Raw genomic sequence first — 13,923 nt, 5'->3', positions numbered from 1 at the left:
ACTTGAATATAATGTTGCATAGATGTTACTAGTCTTCTACTGGTAAAATATTTTTTAGGTTTAATAGAGCCTATAAAAATACCTTTAGTTTCTTCATTGAGGAGGATAGAACTTTAATAATTTAAGAAATTCTTGAATTTTTTGAATTATTAAAGAATTTGGATGTCTGATTTTTGGGTGGCAAGGAAGATTGACTAATCTTTATCTTCCTCATATCACTAGTAGACAGTTATGTACATTTTGGAAATTGAACATCATAGTATGCACGGAGATCCTAATATTGTTCAAATGTATGTTAGAATTGTGTAGGCCTTTCAGATTTATTTGTGGATCCAGCAAGTATCACATGGAAATTTCAAAAATATATCATTCTACCTCCTAAAGTTTGTCCAGTGGTGGTAGGACTTGAAAAGATCTTATGGTTTTTCTCTACTGTGTAACTCTGTATGCAGCATAAGAATGAAAATTTGGACTGATCTAACCATGGAATCTCTTTCTAAGCATTACTTATCTAGTCACATTACTATGTCACTGTCTTGTTCATTTCCAGCTTCTCTCTGAATTGAATAGCTTAAAACTAGAGTAATTTCTTCTAAACTTCATATGGATTGAGCTAATATGGGATGCTGAACCCTCTGTATAGATCAAGTTGCTATGGGGTGAACTTGTCCAAGTGGAAGGTATCAGTCAGTTACTGAACACTGAAATGCCAATTTAATGTAGTTATCAGTGGTACAAGGACTAGATTTTTTTCTTGGAGAGTTTTTAATGAGTGGAATGGGGGGGGGGATTTGCCAGAGTTAGTTGTGTGCTTTGTCTGTTAATGGGTTCAAGGTGAGGTATGATAGATTGTGTGAATAGTTTGGGTCTCTCACGATGAGTCTTTGGACTTCATGGAGGTGCCTGTAAATAATAATAACGATTTCTCTTTAAATCTCTATAATATCTTCTCCCTTAACTGCTCTGTAGTATGTTATTTTGTTTTTGCCTAGTTGCTTCCTCTGAATGTTCCAATGTGTTAACTGGTCTAGTGTGATGATGTTAGTTTACCTTCCTTTGGAAGCTCAGTTTTTTCATTCCACATTATAGACACACTGGTTGGAGAACACACAATTTACGTACACATCATACACTGGTCTTTCCAGTTAGTTACTTCAGTTATATTTGAAATCCCAAGCTTCTGGACATTCCATCTACTCACCATTTTCACTGTGATTTGTTTTTCAGACATCCAATAATAAGGATCTTTCCATCTGTAGAATGCTAGTGGATTTCGAATTATGCAAGTTAGCTGTAACCTTCAACCTACAGTCTCATAATTTATATACATGTTCTTTGAAATATTGATATACCAAACAGATAGGGTTTCTATTTTACTGGCTAGGCAGCATTAAATATTTGGATTTCTAATGTAGTGTAATGTAATAATGAAATATTTTTTAAGCATTCCAGGAAAGGAATATATTCTTGAAGCTAAAGATCGGCAAGCTTGTCTTTTCTGGATTCAAGAACTTCAAAAGTACAGAAGGATATACAGTGCCAAAAGAACCTATCAGATTGGTATTAGTAATTCAGCTACTGAAAATAATTCTGTTGGGGTATTATTCTTTCATTGTTTGTGATTAGATAATTTTGAAGTATTCCTTAGATAATAGACATACATAATCTGTTAATTATTAGTCACTATGAAATTATAACTGTTGAAAATGTCATTGCTCGTCAGAAACTCTTGAAACTTGGAATTCTGTTATGCAGAAAGATGATTTCAGAAATACAGTAATTATGAATCTTCAAGGGTATCAACAAGCATGCTCAGTTTCAAAAACAAATCATGAGTACTTCTTTTCAGCAAAAGTAGATTTTCTCTAAAAGATTTTTTCACTGTGTTACATCTGTCTTTGTCTCATTAGAGTGGATTTGTAGACTTTCTGATGGAAAATGCTGTTTTGCTGTCAACCAGTTGTTTTGATGCACGTCTTCAAATCTTCCTGCTAATAGGTTCACGAGAGGATAATTCAAGTTGAGTAAAATCAATAAGTCATTGGTTTTAAAGAGACTGTTGACTTATTTTGTTTTTGAAATTTGGTATAACATTATTTGCTATATTTCTGCATTCATCTTTCAGCTTAATGGGAAATGGCTTGTTAACACAATTTTGTCCAGATTTGAATGTATCATAAATTTTTTTTTTTAATATCAAGTGCTCATATTTGAAAAACTTTCCAAATTATATAACTAATGGCTTTATACATTACAAGAGTATAAGTTAACTTTCACATAACCGAAAACTGATTAAACTTGATATAAACTAGATGGATAAAACTCAGTATTGATTATACTTGTGTAATATTTTTATTATTTAGCACAGAATTTTTATCCATGTGTCAAGGGAATCTACAGTGTGACTTTCAAATTACATAAGTAGAACAGAAACTGAAAGACTCAATAATGAAAACGCAAGAGCTATATGTACACGATATAGAGTGGCATGGTCTAAAATAGATTAAGGTCCCATATATACAAGGTTAAACAAGAGGCGATTAAATAATATTAAAAAGAAAACTTTGCAAATGGATTGTATGGAGAAGTACCTTTTCCTATAATAGTGTTCAGGTTCAGACAATGTAGTAAGGTTTCACAACTTTATATAAACATTCCACAAGATACTTACTTTCGTGAAGGACTTTTTCTTCCAAAAGGATTCAATATATGGTGGAAATATTATGTTTGGCAAGTACTTACTTTTTGGCTTATGGCATTTAACGTGCCTTATTTTTTGGACCATAAGATGCACCTTTTAACGTAGAGAAATCGACTTAGAATTTAGGTGTGTCTTATGGCCCGAAGGTAGGTGTACCAGGTAATTCTTGGATTCCCACATTTTCAATGCGAGCTAAACACGTGTCTCACTGCATATGTGGGAATCCCCGATTTACACATAAAAACTTTACTGCCGTCAATAATAGTTAGTGGGCAAGCATATACGGTTTTGAACAGGCGAAACGATTATTAAGCCTTTTAAAAAATGCAACATAAGTAACACGATGGAAGGTACTGAAATGACTTAGTTTTTGAAGAGAGTGATAACCATAGTTAAGACAGTAATACAGAAAGTGACAATAACGAGACGACTGAAGACGAACTGAATGCTGCTGGTTCAAGTTATGGTAATAACAAATGAAATTTAAGGTTTGTGAATATTTTTATATAATAATGTATTTTTTCCAAAAATCGTCTCATATATATTTGGGGTGTCTTATCATCTGAAAAATATGGTAATTGAGGTGTTCATCACAATGTAAAGCTGCAGCTCTATCAGTTTTGGCCAAAATGTGATAATCCACGCTGGCAAGAAATTTGGTGGACTTTGATTCGATTCGATTTAAACTTCTGCCTTTGACCCAGAATAGGTCAAAGGCAGAAGTTCATCTTTTGCAGAGACTTAAAAAAGCAGAATCTTGTTAATATCGTGAAAGGACACCGTAGACCAACAGATCTAAATTGTTGGTTGATTCTTTCAAAGATGCCTTTAACATACGGAATAGAGACATGATGGGTTACTTCTTGGGAGGCAGCTGATATGAAAATCCTCTAGTTATTAATGATTTTGTTGTCATAAAACTCAGTAGAAATGATTAGCAAGGAAGGTGAACTTGGTGTAATTTATTTCCTGAGACAGCAGAGCACAGAGGTTGATCTTGATGTACCAGAGTCTTAAAGGTGCTAGACTTGTGATAAAGGTGATGATGTGAATGAGCATAATTGTGAAGTCCAGTATAGGTTTTTTCCCTAAAAAACAGAAATAAAGACTACCATTTGATTGGCAAAGGAGATCTAGAAAGGCAATTTGTTTATTTCTAACTCAAGAGTGAACTGGATGTGATGGTGAAATCTGTTCAACTTAGTGACCTCTTAAAGTTTAGTAAGGGCACAATGCTAAACTGTAAGGATATCATCCACTTATTTCTTACCTTTAGGAGGGATGCTAGTCGGTATCTGTGATTGAAATCTGTCCATGAAGTAGTTAGCCAGTTGGAAAAAAGAGGACTTTCCATTGCATCAATTTGATGATATTGTAATGCTGGTATTAAACTGTATAGAACAAACTGATTACTTCATTCAAACACTCTAGTTTCATGAAATAACTGTATTTCACATCATCAGGAGATAATACTGAATTAAATAAACAAAAATATAGCTACAAACAGGTAACAGTCACAATGTAAATGTCTGAAATAAAGACTCTAACAATGGAATGCATGCTTATTCAGTGTAGACACTTGAGCTTTGATGGCATTATGCATGCCACTGGCTTCCACTTGTTCTAGACGTTTTACAAAAGAGGACCATACTTGGTTTAATATCATGCCTTGTTTCCAGTTGCACTGTAGTGCAACAAGAAATTTCAACAACAAACAAATTTCTGCTGACTCTTTAAACATTCTTGAATAGAAACTGTGATCTATGTGGATCATTTCAGTTCTTTGCCACCAGTACCGTCGATGCATAGAGGCAGCTTGCCTCACGGCGCGGCTTAATAAGGGCGCTCGTTCAGTGCAGTAGGCAACGTTGCTCGCTAACAGGAATTGTTAGCGTAGCAAGTGAGGAAAGAAGTTTTTCCTAGCTTAAACTGATTAAAAATTATTTGTGAACAGCAACGACCCAAGAAAGATTGGTTGGTCTAGCAACTATATCGATAGAGGCAGACACAGCTTATAATTCAACTTTAGAAGCGCTTACAAACAGTTTTATTGTGCAAACATTTAATTAATATTATTATGTAATCGCTTTACATTAATGTTTTTCTTGTAATAAAAACAAAATAGCAATTGGAGATTTTCTTATATTTTTGTCTTATAATCTATGGGCGATATTTAATTGTTTTCCTCAAGGCACGATCTAATCTGGTGACTGCCTTGGTTGCCACAATACTTCATGTTTGATCTGTATGTGCTGCTAATCCTGATTTGTGTTTTTTTCCTCCCCATTCTTCAAATACATACCTCTTCTGACCTGTCTCTGTCTATCCTACACAATACAATCCACAGGTATAGACGATCTTGTAAACACTAGGTTTCTTAAGTGATGGATGGCAAGGTTTTGGGAGCCTAAGGAAATTAGGAGTCATATTGGGGTGAGAGGGAGTAGAAGGCTACAAACAGGTAATGATCACAATTTTTTTTTTTTTATTTGGACAAAAATTCTGTACTTAACAATAAAAATATTATGCAAGTATAATCCATAATGAGTTTTATTCATCTAATTATGGCTTACATTCCCATTTGTCATGTTATGATGTACATTAACCTCCATTATATCAAATATGAGTAAAGGTTGACCTACATCAGAGAAAGAAATAGAAACTCTGTTGATGGTTGATTTAGTCCTACATTCAGTAATATAATAACCAGGAATTATGTTAATGGAGTTGGAAATCTGTTACTTAGCAGACCATATACAGTTATTGGATAATTCCAGAAGTCAGTTTTGTGTGTGTGTTATGTATTTATAAATGAGTGGTTAAGGTATCCACTCTCCAGCCAATATAATCCATGGGTTTCAATCCCACCTAGTGCATGGATGCTTGCAATTGTCTTTCGCCTTCATACATTCATTCATACAAATATACATACACACTCTCCCAATATGGAGTGGGTTACCATGGGAGAAGTAGACCCAACCCTCCCACAGTAGGAGAGGCCTTCACCCAGCAGTGAGAAAGATACAGGCTGGATATCATATGTGTGCATGCACACACAAGCCCTCCTTTCTTAGTTTTATATATATCTTCTTCTTTCCCAAATTCCATCAGGAACATTGGGAGTCTGTAAATGCTTTCCATCAGTTCCTTATCCTTGCCATTAGCCTTAGTTCAGCAAAACTCTTCTTCTCATGTTCTATTAAAGTTGATCTCCTCTATGTATTTTTATGACAGTCACACTTTCTCTTTCCTTGCAGATTCCATTCCAGGACTGTGTGACAGATTTCTTCATGATCTTTCCTAAGTGTATGTCCAATCCATTTAAATTTTCATTTTCTGATTTCAAGGTTGACTTTTTGCTGATTCATTCTTTTCCAGAGGTCTTCGATAGTAATGATTTGTGGCCACCAAATTCGAAGTATGCTCCACAGACATCGATTTATGAATGTTTGTGGTTTTATTTGTATTTCCTTTGCATATGCATTTCTTGCCTTTTGAATCCTTATGTCAAAATTTCTAGTTGCTTCTCCATCTGCAGATAAAACATTGCCGAGTTTTACCATTTTTAGTTATACTTGGTGCCTTGTTGTTCACGTTGATTTGCATTTTTTTTTTTTTGTTTGTACTTATTTTCAAACCGACTTTCTTCTTGTAATGTGATTAGTTTGTTTTGGATATCTGCATGTCTGTGAGAAATTAGACACACACATCATCTGCATAGTCCAGATCACCCAAAGTTTTATTTATTTTCCATGATATTCCTTTGGCATGGTTCATTGCTGTCTATTCTAGATCTTGATCTAGTAGCAGTATAAATAATAAGGGAGATAGCAGACATCCTTGTCACACTCCAGATACAGTTCGAATGGGTTATGTCAGATATCCATTATGCAGCACCTGGCATTTGAATTTGTTATATCCTTCCTGTATGAGGTTTATTATCTTCTGTGGCATTTCTTTGTTTTGAAGTGCATTCCACATGCAATCTCTAGCAATGGAATCAAAGGCCTTTTCATAATCTACAAACAGCAACTATAAAGGAGAGATAAATTCACTCGACTGTTTATTATTCTTAAAGTGTTAATGTGGTCTATACATGATCTATTTGGCTTTATATATAAGATATGAAAATTACTTTATCTTCTGCGTACAAGGGTGATCTGAAAAATTCTCGGCCTCAACCATAGATGGCAACACTATTGGCAAGCGATTTTTTTTTTAAATTGGTAGATCTGTCATAAGCATCCATGTGAAATTGCAAGTCATTCTATCAAGTAATTTGTTTGATACAGCTGTCTGAAGCAAAAGTGTTGTCTATATCTCTTGAAATGGATAAAATTGAGTATCGTGTGGTTATAAAATTCTTTGTAAAAGAATTTTATCTAATTTTTCTTTTTTCTTTTTTCTAATTTATCTAATAATTCTTTCTAAAAGAATTTTATCACTGCACGTTTAGCGGCAAAAGAAATTCATTCGAAGTTCATAAAAGTTATGAAGGGTATTTTGCAGATCTTGCTGAGAACCACTACAGGAATGGGATAATGGTGCTGGAGTGGAGCATTGCTGGAATAAATGTATTAGTCTTAATGGAGATTATGTTGAAAAATAAAAATAATTTGGAAATAATAAATTCATTTTTTCATTGTTAGGCTGAGAACCTTTTGGAACACCTTCATATTTAAAAAATATAGCATGTATTTTTAAGAATTTGGCTAGCCCTCCACCCCCCAAAAAAATAAATAAAAAATAAAAAATTCCCACCTCAATATTGTGCAGGTAGGAATTTGTACCTTATAACACTTTTCTAGGCATATTCTATAGTTATTTCTAATAAGTCAGGTATTTTGAGCCACTCTTCCTTCAGTATGATCACTAGGCATGCACAATTGTGGTACACACTCATCTGGCCTGCATCCAGTGTCTCACTTCATCACTAGAAGTCTGTGCAGGCTAGTCAGACTTTTTCCATATCATTTTCCTCAAGCCATGTTGCAACAGCACCTACAGTATGACATGGTATATTATAGTGTTGAAAGAAACATGGATATTTCCATTCTCTCACAGGATTGCAAGTATTATCCAGAAGTGTTGCATAACTGTTGGTTTTATTTTTCCATGCAGGCATTACAACTAAAGATCCAGCTATGTTCATACTATATGAAACAGCTTCTTACACCACTGCATTATGCATTTAAACATAGATGCTCTCTAGGTATCTTTTGCCTCAATACTCTTCCATCTGATCAGGAAAGGATATAGCATGATTTGTTATTGCATGCTATAGATTTCCAGTGCTCTGATGACTAGACATGATATTCTTAATACCAGTTGAATGCTAGTGGAAAAAGTTCAGATGCTCTTCGTACTAGGTTTTGCCAAAATCCACTGGATAGGAGAGAGGACCACTACTTTGACAAAAGCAGAATTATGTTATTATTACATGGGCATCTCCATGGAGTCAGAAGATTCATCATGGGAGACCCATAGTAACTTTTATACACACAATACCTATTATAACTTTTCTTAAACTCATTCATTGTTGTGGCACTCAACTAATTCTGGCAATCCATTCCACACAATCATTACTTTCCATGTAAAAAAAACTTAGTGCACACTCTTATTAATCACATTCTTACACAGCTTCCAGGAGGTGACCTCTATTTGCCATGAATTGAATGATTTCCTTTGTGTTGATGTTATAGAACCTCTTTAATAACTCTTATCAACTAAACTTTGCAACCCACACACCTTCAACCTATTCTCATAAGCAGCATTTTGCAGATCTGTAACCAGCTCAGTCACTTATCTCTGAACTCTTTTTGCCACCTCCTGATTCACAAGAAACTCAGGTGACCAAATCTGTGTACAGTAGTCAAGATGCAGCCAAATTGTAGCCTTATAAAGAGGGATAATTACTTCCCTAGCTTTACTTGTCTGTGTTTTTCAACATCTAAGTAATCCTTGGAGCTATTTCTGACTTTTGCAATATGCCCTCTGAACTTGAACTCTCTGTCCACCATTATCCCCAATTACCGAGCATTATCAATTTCCTGCAATCCAATACCATCAGTGCGATACTCAATATGTAACTTTTTTCAACCTGAAGTGTATATAGCCTTACAGTTTACAACATTAAATTGACAACCATTATCCTTTACCCACAGTGCCAGTTTATTTAAATCATCCTGTAGGATATCTACATCACCTTTATCAATATTCTAAATTTAGTTTAATCCTTTATCCAAGTGTGAGCAAACAAAGTTTGCGCCTGAAAGTACCTTCAGGACTGGGGTAAGGTGTGTGGGGGTGGAGCAAGCTACCAACACTTCTATCTCAGTATCTCCTATAATGCAAAACACATCTCCTTGCGGATATGTCTAATGTTATGCATTAAGGGAAGGGCCACAACCCAGACTAGTTTTGACCTTTATTGAGGTCTCTTCAGTGGGAGCCAGGCCCAAGTGGAGATACCAGGCAGAAGCATTAGCAGGTCATCTCTACCTATAGGAGTTGCCAAACGGTGTGTCACCTTTTTATTAAATTACTCTGGATTTAGAGAAAGATGTCGAAAGTTTATTTTTCACTTGGTTCACCTTTGCAACGAGTTGCCTGGTGTTGTACCACCTTACCTCAGTCCTGAAGATACTTTCAGGCGCATACTTTGTTTACTCACACTTGGATAAAGGATTAAACTAAATTTATTATACTCTAACCAAGTGAAAAATAAACTTTCACCATCTTTCTCTAAATCCAGAGTAATTTATTAAAAAAGGGTGGCACACCATTTGGCAACTCCTGTAGGTAGAGATGACCTGCTAATGCTTCTGCCTGGTATCTCCACTTGGGCCTGGCTCGCACTGAAGAGACCTCAATAAAGGTCAAAACTAGTCTGGGTTGTGGCCCTTCCCTTCATGCATAACATTAGACATATCTGCAAGGAGATGTGTTTTGCATTATGGGAGATACTGAGATAGGAGTGTTGGTAGCTTGCTCCACCTTTGCAAGGAGTGCCCTGGTGTTGTACCACCTTACCCCAGTCCGGAAGATACTTTCAGGTGCAAACTTTGTTTGCTCACACTTTGATAAAGGATTAAATTAAATTTATTATACTCTAACCAAGTGAAAAATAAACTTTCATTATCAATATTCTCTTTCTTAGTTTTGCATCATCAGCAAACAACTGAACCTCCCCCCCCTTGCTTATAGATTTCCATATATCATTGATATACCAATTAAAGAGTAGTAGCCCTAGCACAGAACCTAAGTTACTCTACTAGTCATCCTTATTTTAGGGCTGTCTGTTCTCCTCCCCTTCCCCCATCTATGCTACCAACTTATCTATTCCCATTTGTTCCAACTTTCATAATAGTTTCCAATGTGTTATTCTGTCAAATGTCTTGGCAAAGTCCAGCATATCATAGTGTAGCTATTTCCTTTATCCAATTGTCATTTTATTAGAAAATGTGAATAAATTACTAAGGTAGGACCTTATCTTTTACAAAGCCATGGCATGATATTCCTGTGCAACCACTGTTGGATTTTACTTTTAGCCAACTTTTCCAATGCTTTAACAACCATTCCTGAGATATGACAACAGTGAATTGAGAGGGAGAACAGAGATAATGAATTGCAAGATAGTTGAGTTGTGTGAAGCAAAGAAAGTTCTGTGTTTGTGAATCTGTGGAGTGAATTTGAAGGAAAGCTGGAATGGTTTAAAGTTGATGGATTGCATTTGAATGGATTTGGTGCTGATCATATAAAAAGACTCTTTTGTTGAGAAGGAACAAAATCAAGAAGTTAATGTATGTAATGATTAAAGGGTACTTGTGAAACAGGATAGCACAACCAAATGGGGTGTATGACAGGAGGAAGATGGATACAAGGTTGAAGATGTGGTTGTGGCAGGACAAGGTGATGGAATACATAAAGGTGAGGATGAGATGGGTATGAATGGCGGTCATGAACAGGGAAACGGGAGTAGTCTGACTGAAGAGAGGTGTGGTATAGCGGCTAGAGTAGAGAATGTTGGTGCTAGTAGAATGTCCTCAAAGACAGCAAGATTGTTATATTTGTATGCAAATATAAGGAGTATTCCTAATAAGAGAGCTGAGTTTATTGCATGAATTGAGTCAGTATGCCCAAAAATAATTGGTATAAGTAAAACATATAAATGTTTTATAGAAATGTAGAAATATAGAATAGAAATGTAGGATATACAATTTTGCAGAAGGACATGAAGGTGAAAAGAGGAAGGAGGGGGGGGGGGTACTGTTATTGATTGCCAAGACATTGCATCCACAAAGTGTGGAACATAATAGTACATGTGCAGATTTTGAATCTTGTGTGAAGTTGAAATTAAGAGGCTAGTATGTCTCATAGGATGCTGTTATAGGCCAGGGATTGTAGAGAATATTGATTGTGAAATGTTTAGGCAGCTTGGTTGGAATGTAAAAAGAAGGTGATCTTGATGAGAGTCTTTAATTACAGGAATATAGAATGGAAGAAGGAGATAGCAGCATGTGATCAAAGCAACTAGAGGCTTTAGTGTTTTGGATTTGGTGATAATTTCACAAGATGTAGTTAATGAGGTATTAATGCTGCTGCTAGTTGGTGAGAGTGATCATTAGGTACTTGTTTGGGAATTGGTGAAACAAGAGAATGTTACTGCCAAAAAAGTATACACGAGGAATTATAAAGTGGGTGATTATGGAAACCTCTATAGTCAACTAGCATCAATATGTTGGGTAGATGAACTACACAGAAAAGATGTTGACAGTGCTTGTGTCATATACTGCCTATCCCCCATTTGTTCTTGATATGTGTAACAGAGTTCTATGTGGTATTCAGTCAGATACCTTTTGCAAAATCCAGCAGAATCATCATGTTATAAAATTCATCACCCCTCACAGAGTATCATATTCCTATTCACACATTCCTCAATTCCCTTTTTGACCAATTTTTCCAGCACTTTTACCACCACTCCTGAGATATCAGTGGATCCATAATTTACCATTTGCAGTCTTAGAATCTTCCTTATGCAAGGGAAGCATGATGTATGATGGAGCAGTGTCTCTAAAAAAAGGGAGATAACCAGTGGTACATCCCAGAGTTCTGTTTGTGGGCCACTGCTGTTTAACTTGTTTGTAAATGATATATCATGTGGATTGACTGGGGACTTGAGCTGTTGCTGATGATGCTAAGTTGGAGAGAATTATAAGTAGCACTGCTGATCTTAATTCCCTTCAGGAAGATTTGATGAATAGACATTTCACTGGAACAAAGGAGTGGGATTGTAGTTTTAATATAAGTGCAAGGTGTTGCATTTTGGAGTGCAGAAATATAAGGCTATGTACTATATTGATGGTACTGTATTGTATGAAGTGGGAGTGATGGTGACAGTAGACTGAAGTTTAGAGGGCATATTGTAAGAGTTGCAAAGACTGCACATCGCAGTGCTGCTATTGTAAGAAGTACACTAACATGTAGGGATAAGAAAGTGGTTGTGCCACTGTATAAAGCACTGGTCAGACTACACTTAGACTATTGTGCTCAGATTTGATCACCTGATTTTCATTGTAATGTGGGAAATATTGGAGAAGGTTCAGAGATGATTGACCAAGACAATATTAGGACTCTGACATGTTGACTATGGGGAGAGGTTAAAGAAATCTAAATTGCAGAGTTTGGTGAATAGGAGGAAAAGAGGCAATATAATAGAGATGTTTAAGTTTGTGAGGAGATTTTATGGGATTAATCCTGAAGGAATTATAAAATGAGTAGAAGGCAAGAGGAGAAGAATCAGAGGTCATCAGTGGAAGTTAGTGTGGTGAAGAAGGGTGTGAGGAATAGATTTTTTACATGGAGAATTGTGAGTGAATGGAGTGCATTACCAAAATACATTGTTAAAGCAGGGAGTGTTAAGGATTTCAAGATTCAGTATGACAAATATGTTGTCAGTTAATGAACCTCCCACGATGAGTCTGCTTACTGCATGGATAGTGTAATGATAATAATAATTGCTACTTCTGCCTTGGAGCCATCTTTATGTAATGCAACTGTCTTGGAATCTTATCAGAACTGAGACTTAGATTGAACAACTTCATCAGAGGCACTGTCAATTCTCTTGCTCATTCATGTAGTACACAGGCTGACATATCATCCATCCACACCCATTGCTGTATTCACATTGATATTTTTTTAATTATGCTGAGCACCTCCTGCTCATCTACCTCAATTTTGACATGAGTCTCTGTCACATCAGGAACTGCAAAATCTGCATCTGGTTGATACACCTTGCCAAAGTGATCACTCAACAAGCCAACTATTTCTTTGGCCTCTGTCACCTTCCTGCCATCAGCATTGATTCAAGTTATCCTTCCATGGCCATTTTTCCTCTTATTTGCTACATAACAAAAACCTCTTTTGAATTTACTTTGGCCTGCTTAGCTAATTTTCTTTCATAATCTGATGCCTTTTTTTACCATATTAGTTACCCTTCTTGCTTGCACTTTGTACTCTTTGTGAGTCTGCCGATCACCTCTTTCTTTATATTCCCTCCACAATACTTTCTTTTTTTGCAGCTCTTGCTTTATATCTCTGCTCACCTGCTTAATCCCTACTTATTTTATCCTCTTGACTGTCGGTATCTTATCTTATTCCTTCTCTCAAACAATCCCAGACCATTCCCATGAACTACTGACTTTCTAAGTCTGTCATAATTACCAGCTTTATAGTTCAACATAAGCCCTTTCTTGACAGAGAATTCCACATTTAGCAACCTTCCAGAACCAGACTGCATGGTCACTCTCTCTCCCCAATTGGAGGCAGAGTGTCTACTTTGGTTATGGATACATTTTCTGATGCTATTACCAGATCGAGTACTCTCAAATCCCTGATCCCCTCCATGACATGCTATTTCAGATAATTATCCCTTAGCTTTCTTTCTTTATTTCTTAATCTTTCCCTCTGTTACCTTTACAGTGTTGAGGGTTTCTATTCCTTATAACCTCAACCATTATATGAGGATAAGGTGGTTGGCCCTATGCCTCCCAGTGTATCCTATGTCTGTAGAAGCGATATGTCTCAAGGCCAGTTTGCCTGCTTGCAGGAAGAAAAACCCCCTTGATAAACTAGGGAGAAAAACCCTGCAGTCTATACCCAAGACCAGCTAACTTGGCTATGTCTAAGGAAGATCCTAAGCTCCTCATGTCAGTGATGGGAAT

At 36.1% G+C, this 13,923-nt stretch overlaps 1 protein-coding gene across 1 annotated transcript in view; it reads left to right on the top strand.

Annotated features, from left to right (window-relative positions):
- Positions 1-13,923, top strand: part of LOC150094412 (TBC1 domain family member 2B-like) — a 406,352-nt gene that overhangs the window by 5,757 nt on the left and 386,672 nt on the right. Inside the window, exon 2 of the mRNA XM_090412467.1 lies at positions 1,445-1,598. Coding sequence (XP_090268593.1) covers positions 1,445-1,598 — 154 coding nt within the window. The remainder of the gene's footprint in view (positions 1-1,444; positions 1,599-13,923) is intronic.

Source organism: Typopeltis vanoorti, chromosome 22 (genome assembly GCF_054136105.1).
Source record: "Typopeltis vanoorti isolate ZY-2024b chromosome 22, IOZ_Tvanoo_1.0, whole genome shotgun sequence".
Lineage (NCBI taxonomy): Eukaryota > Metazoa > Arthropoda > Arachnida > Uropygi > Thelyphonidae > Typopeltis > Typopeltis vanoorti.
This window is presented reverse-complemented; position numbering and strand designations above follow the sequence as displayed.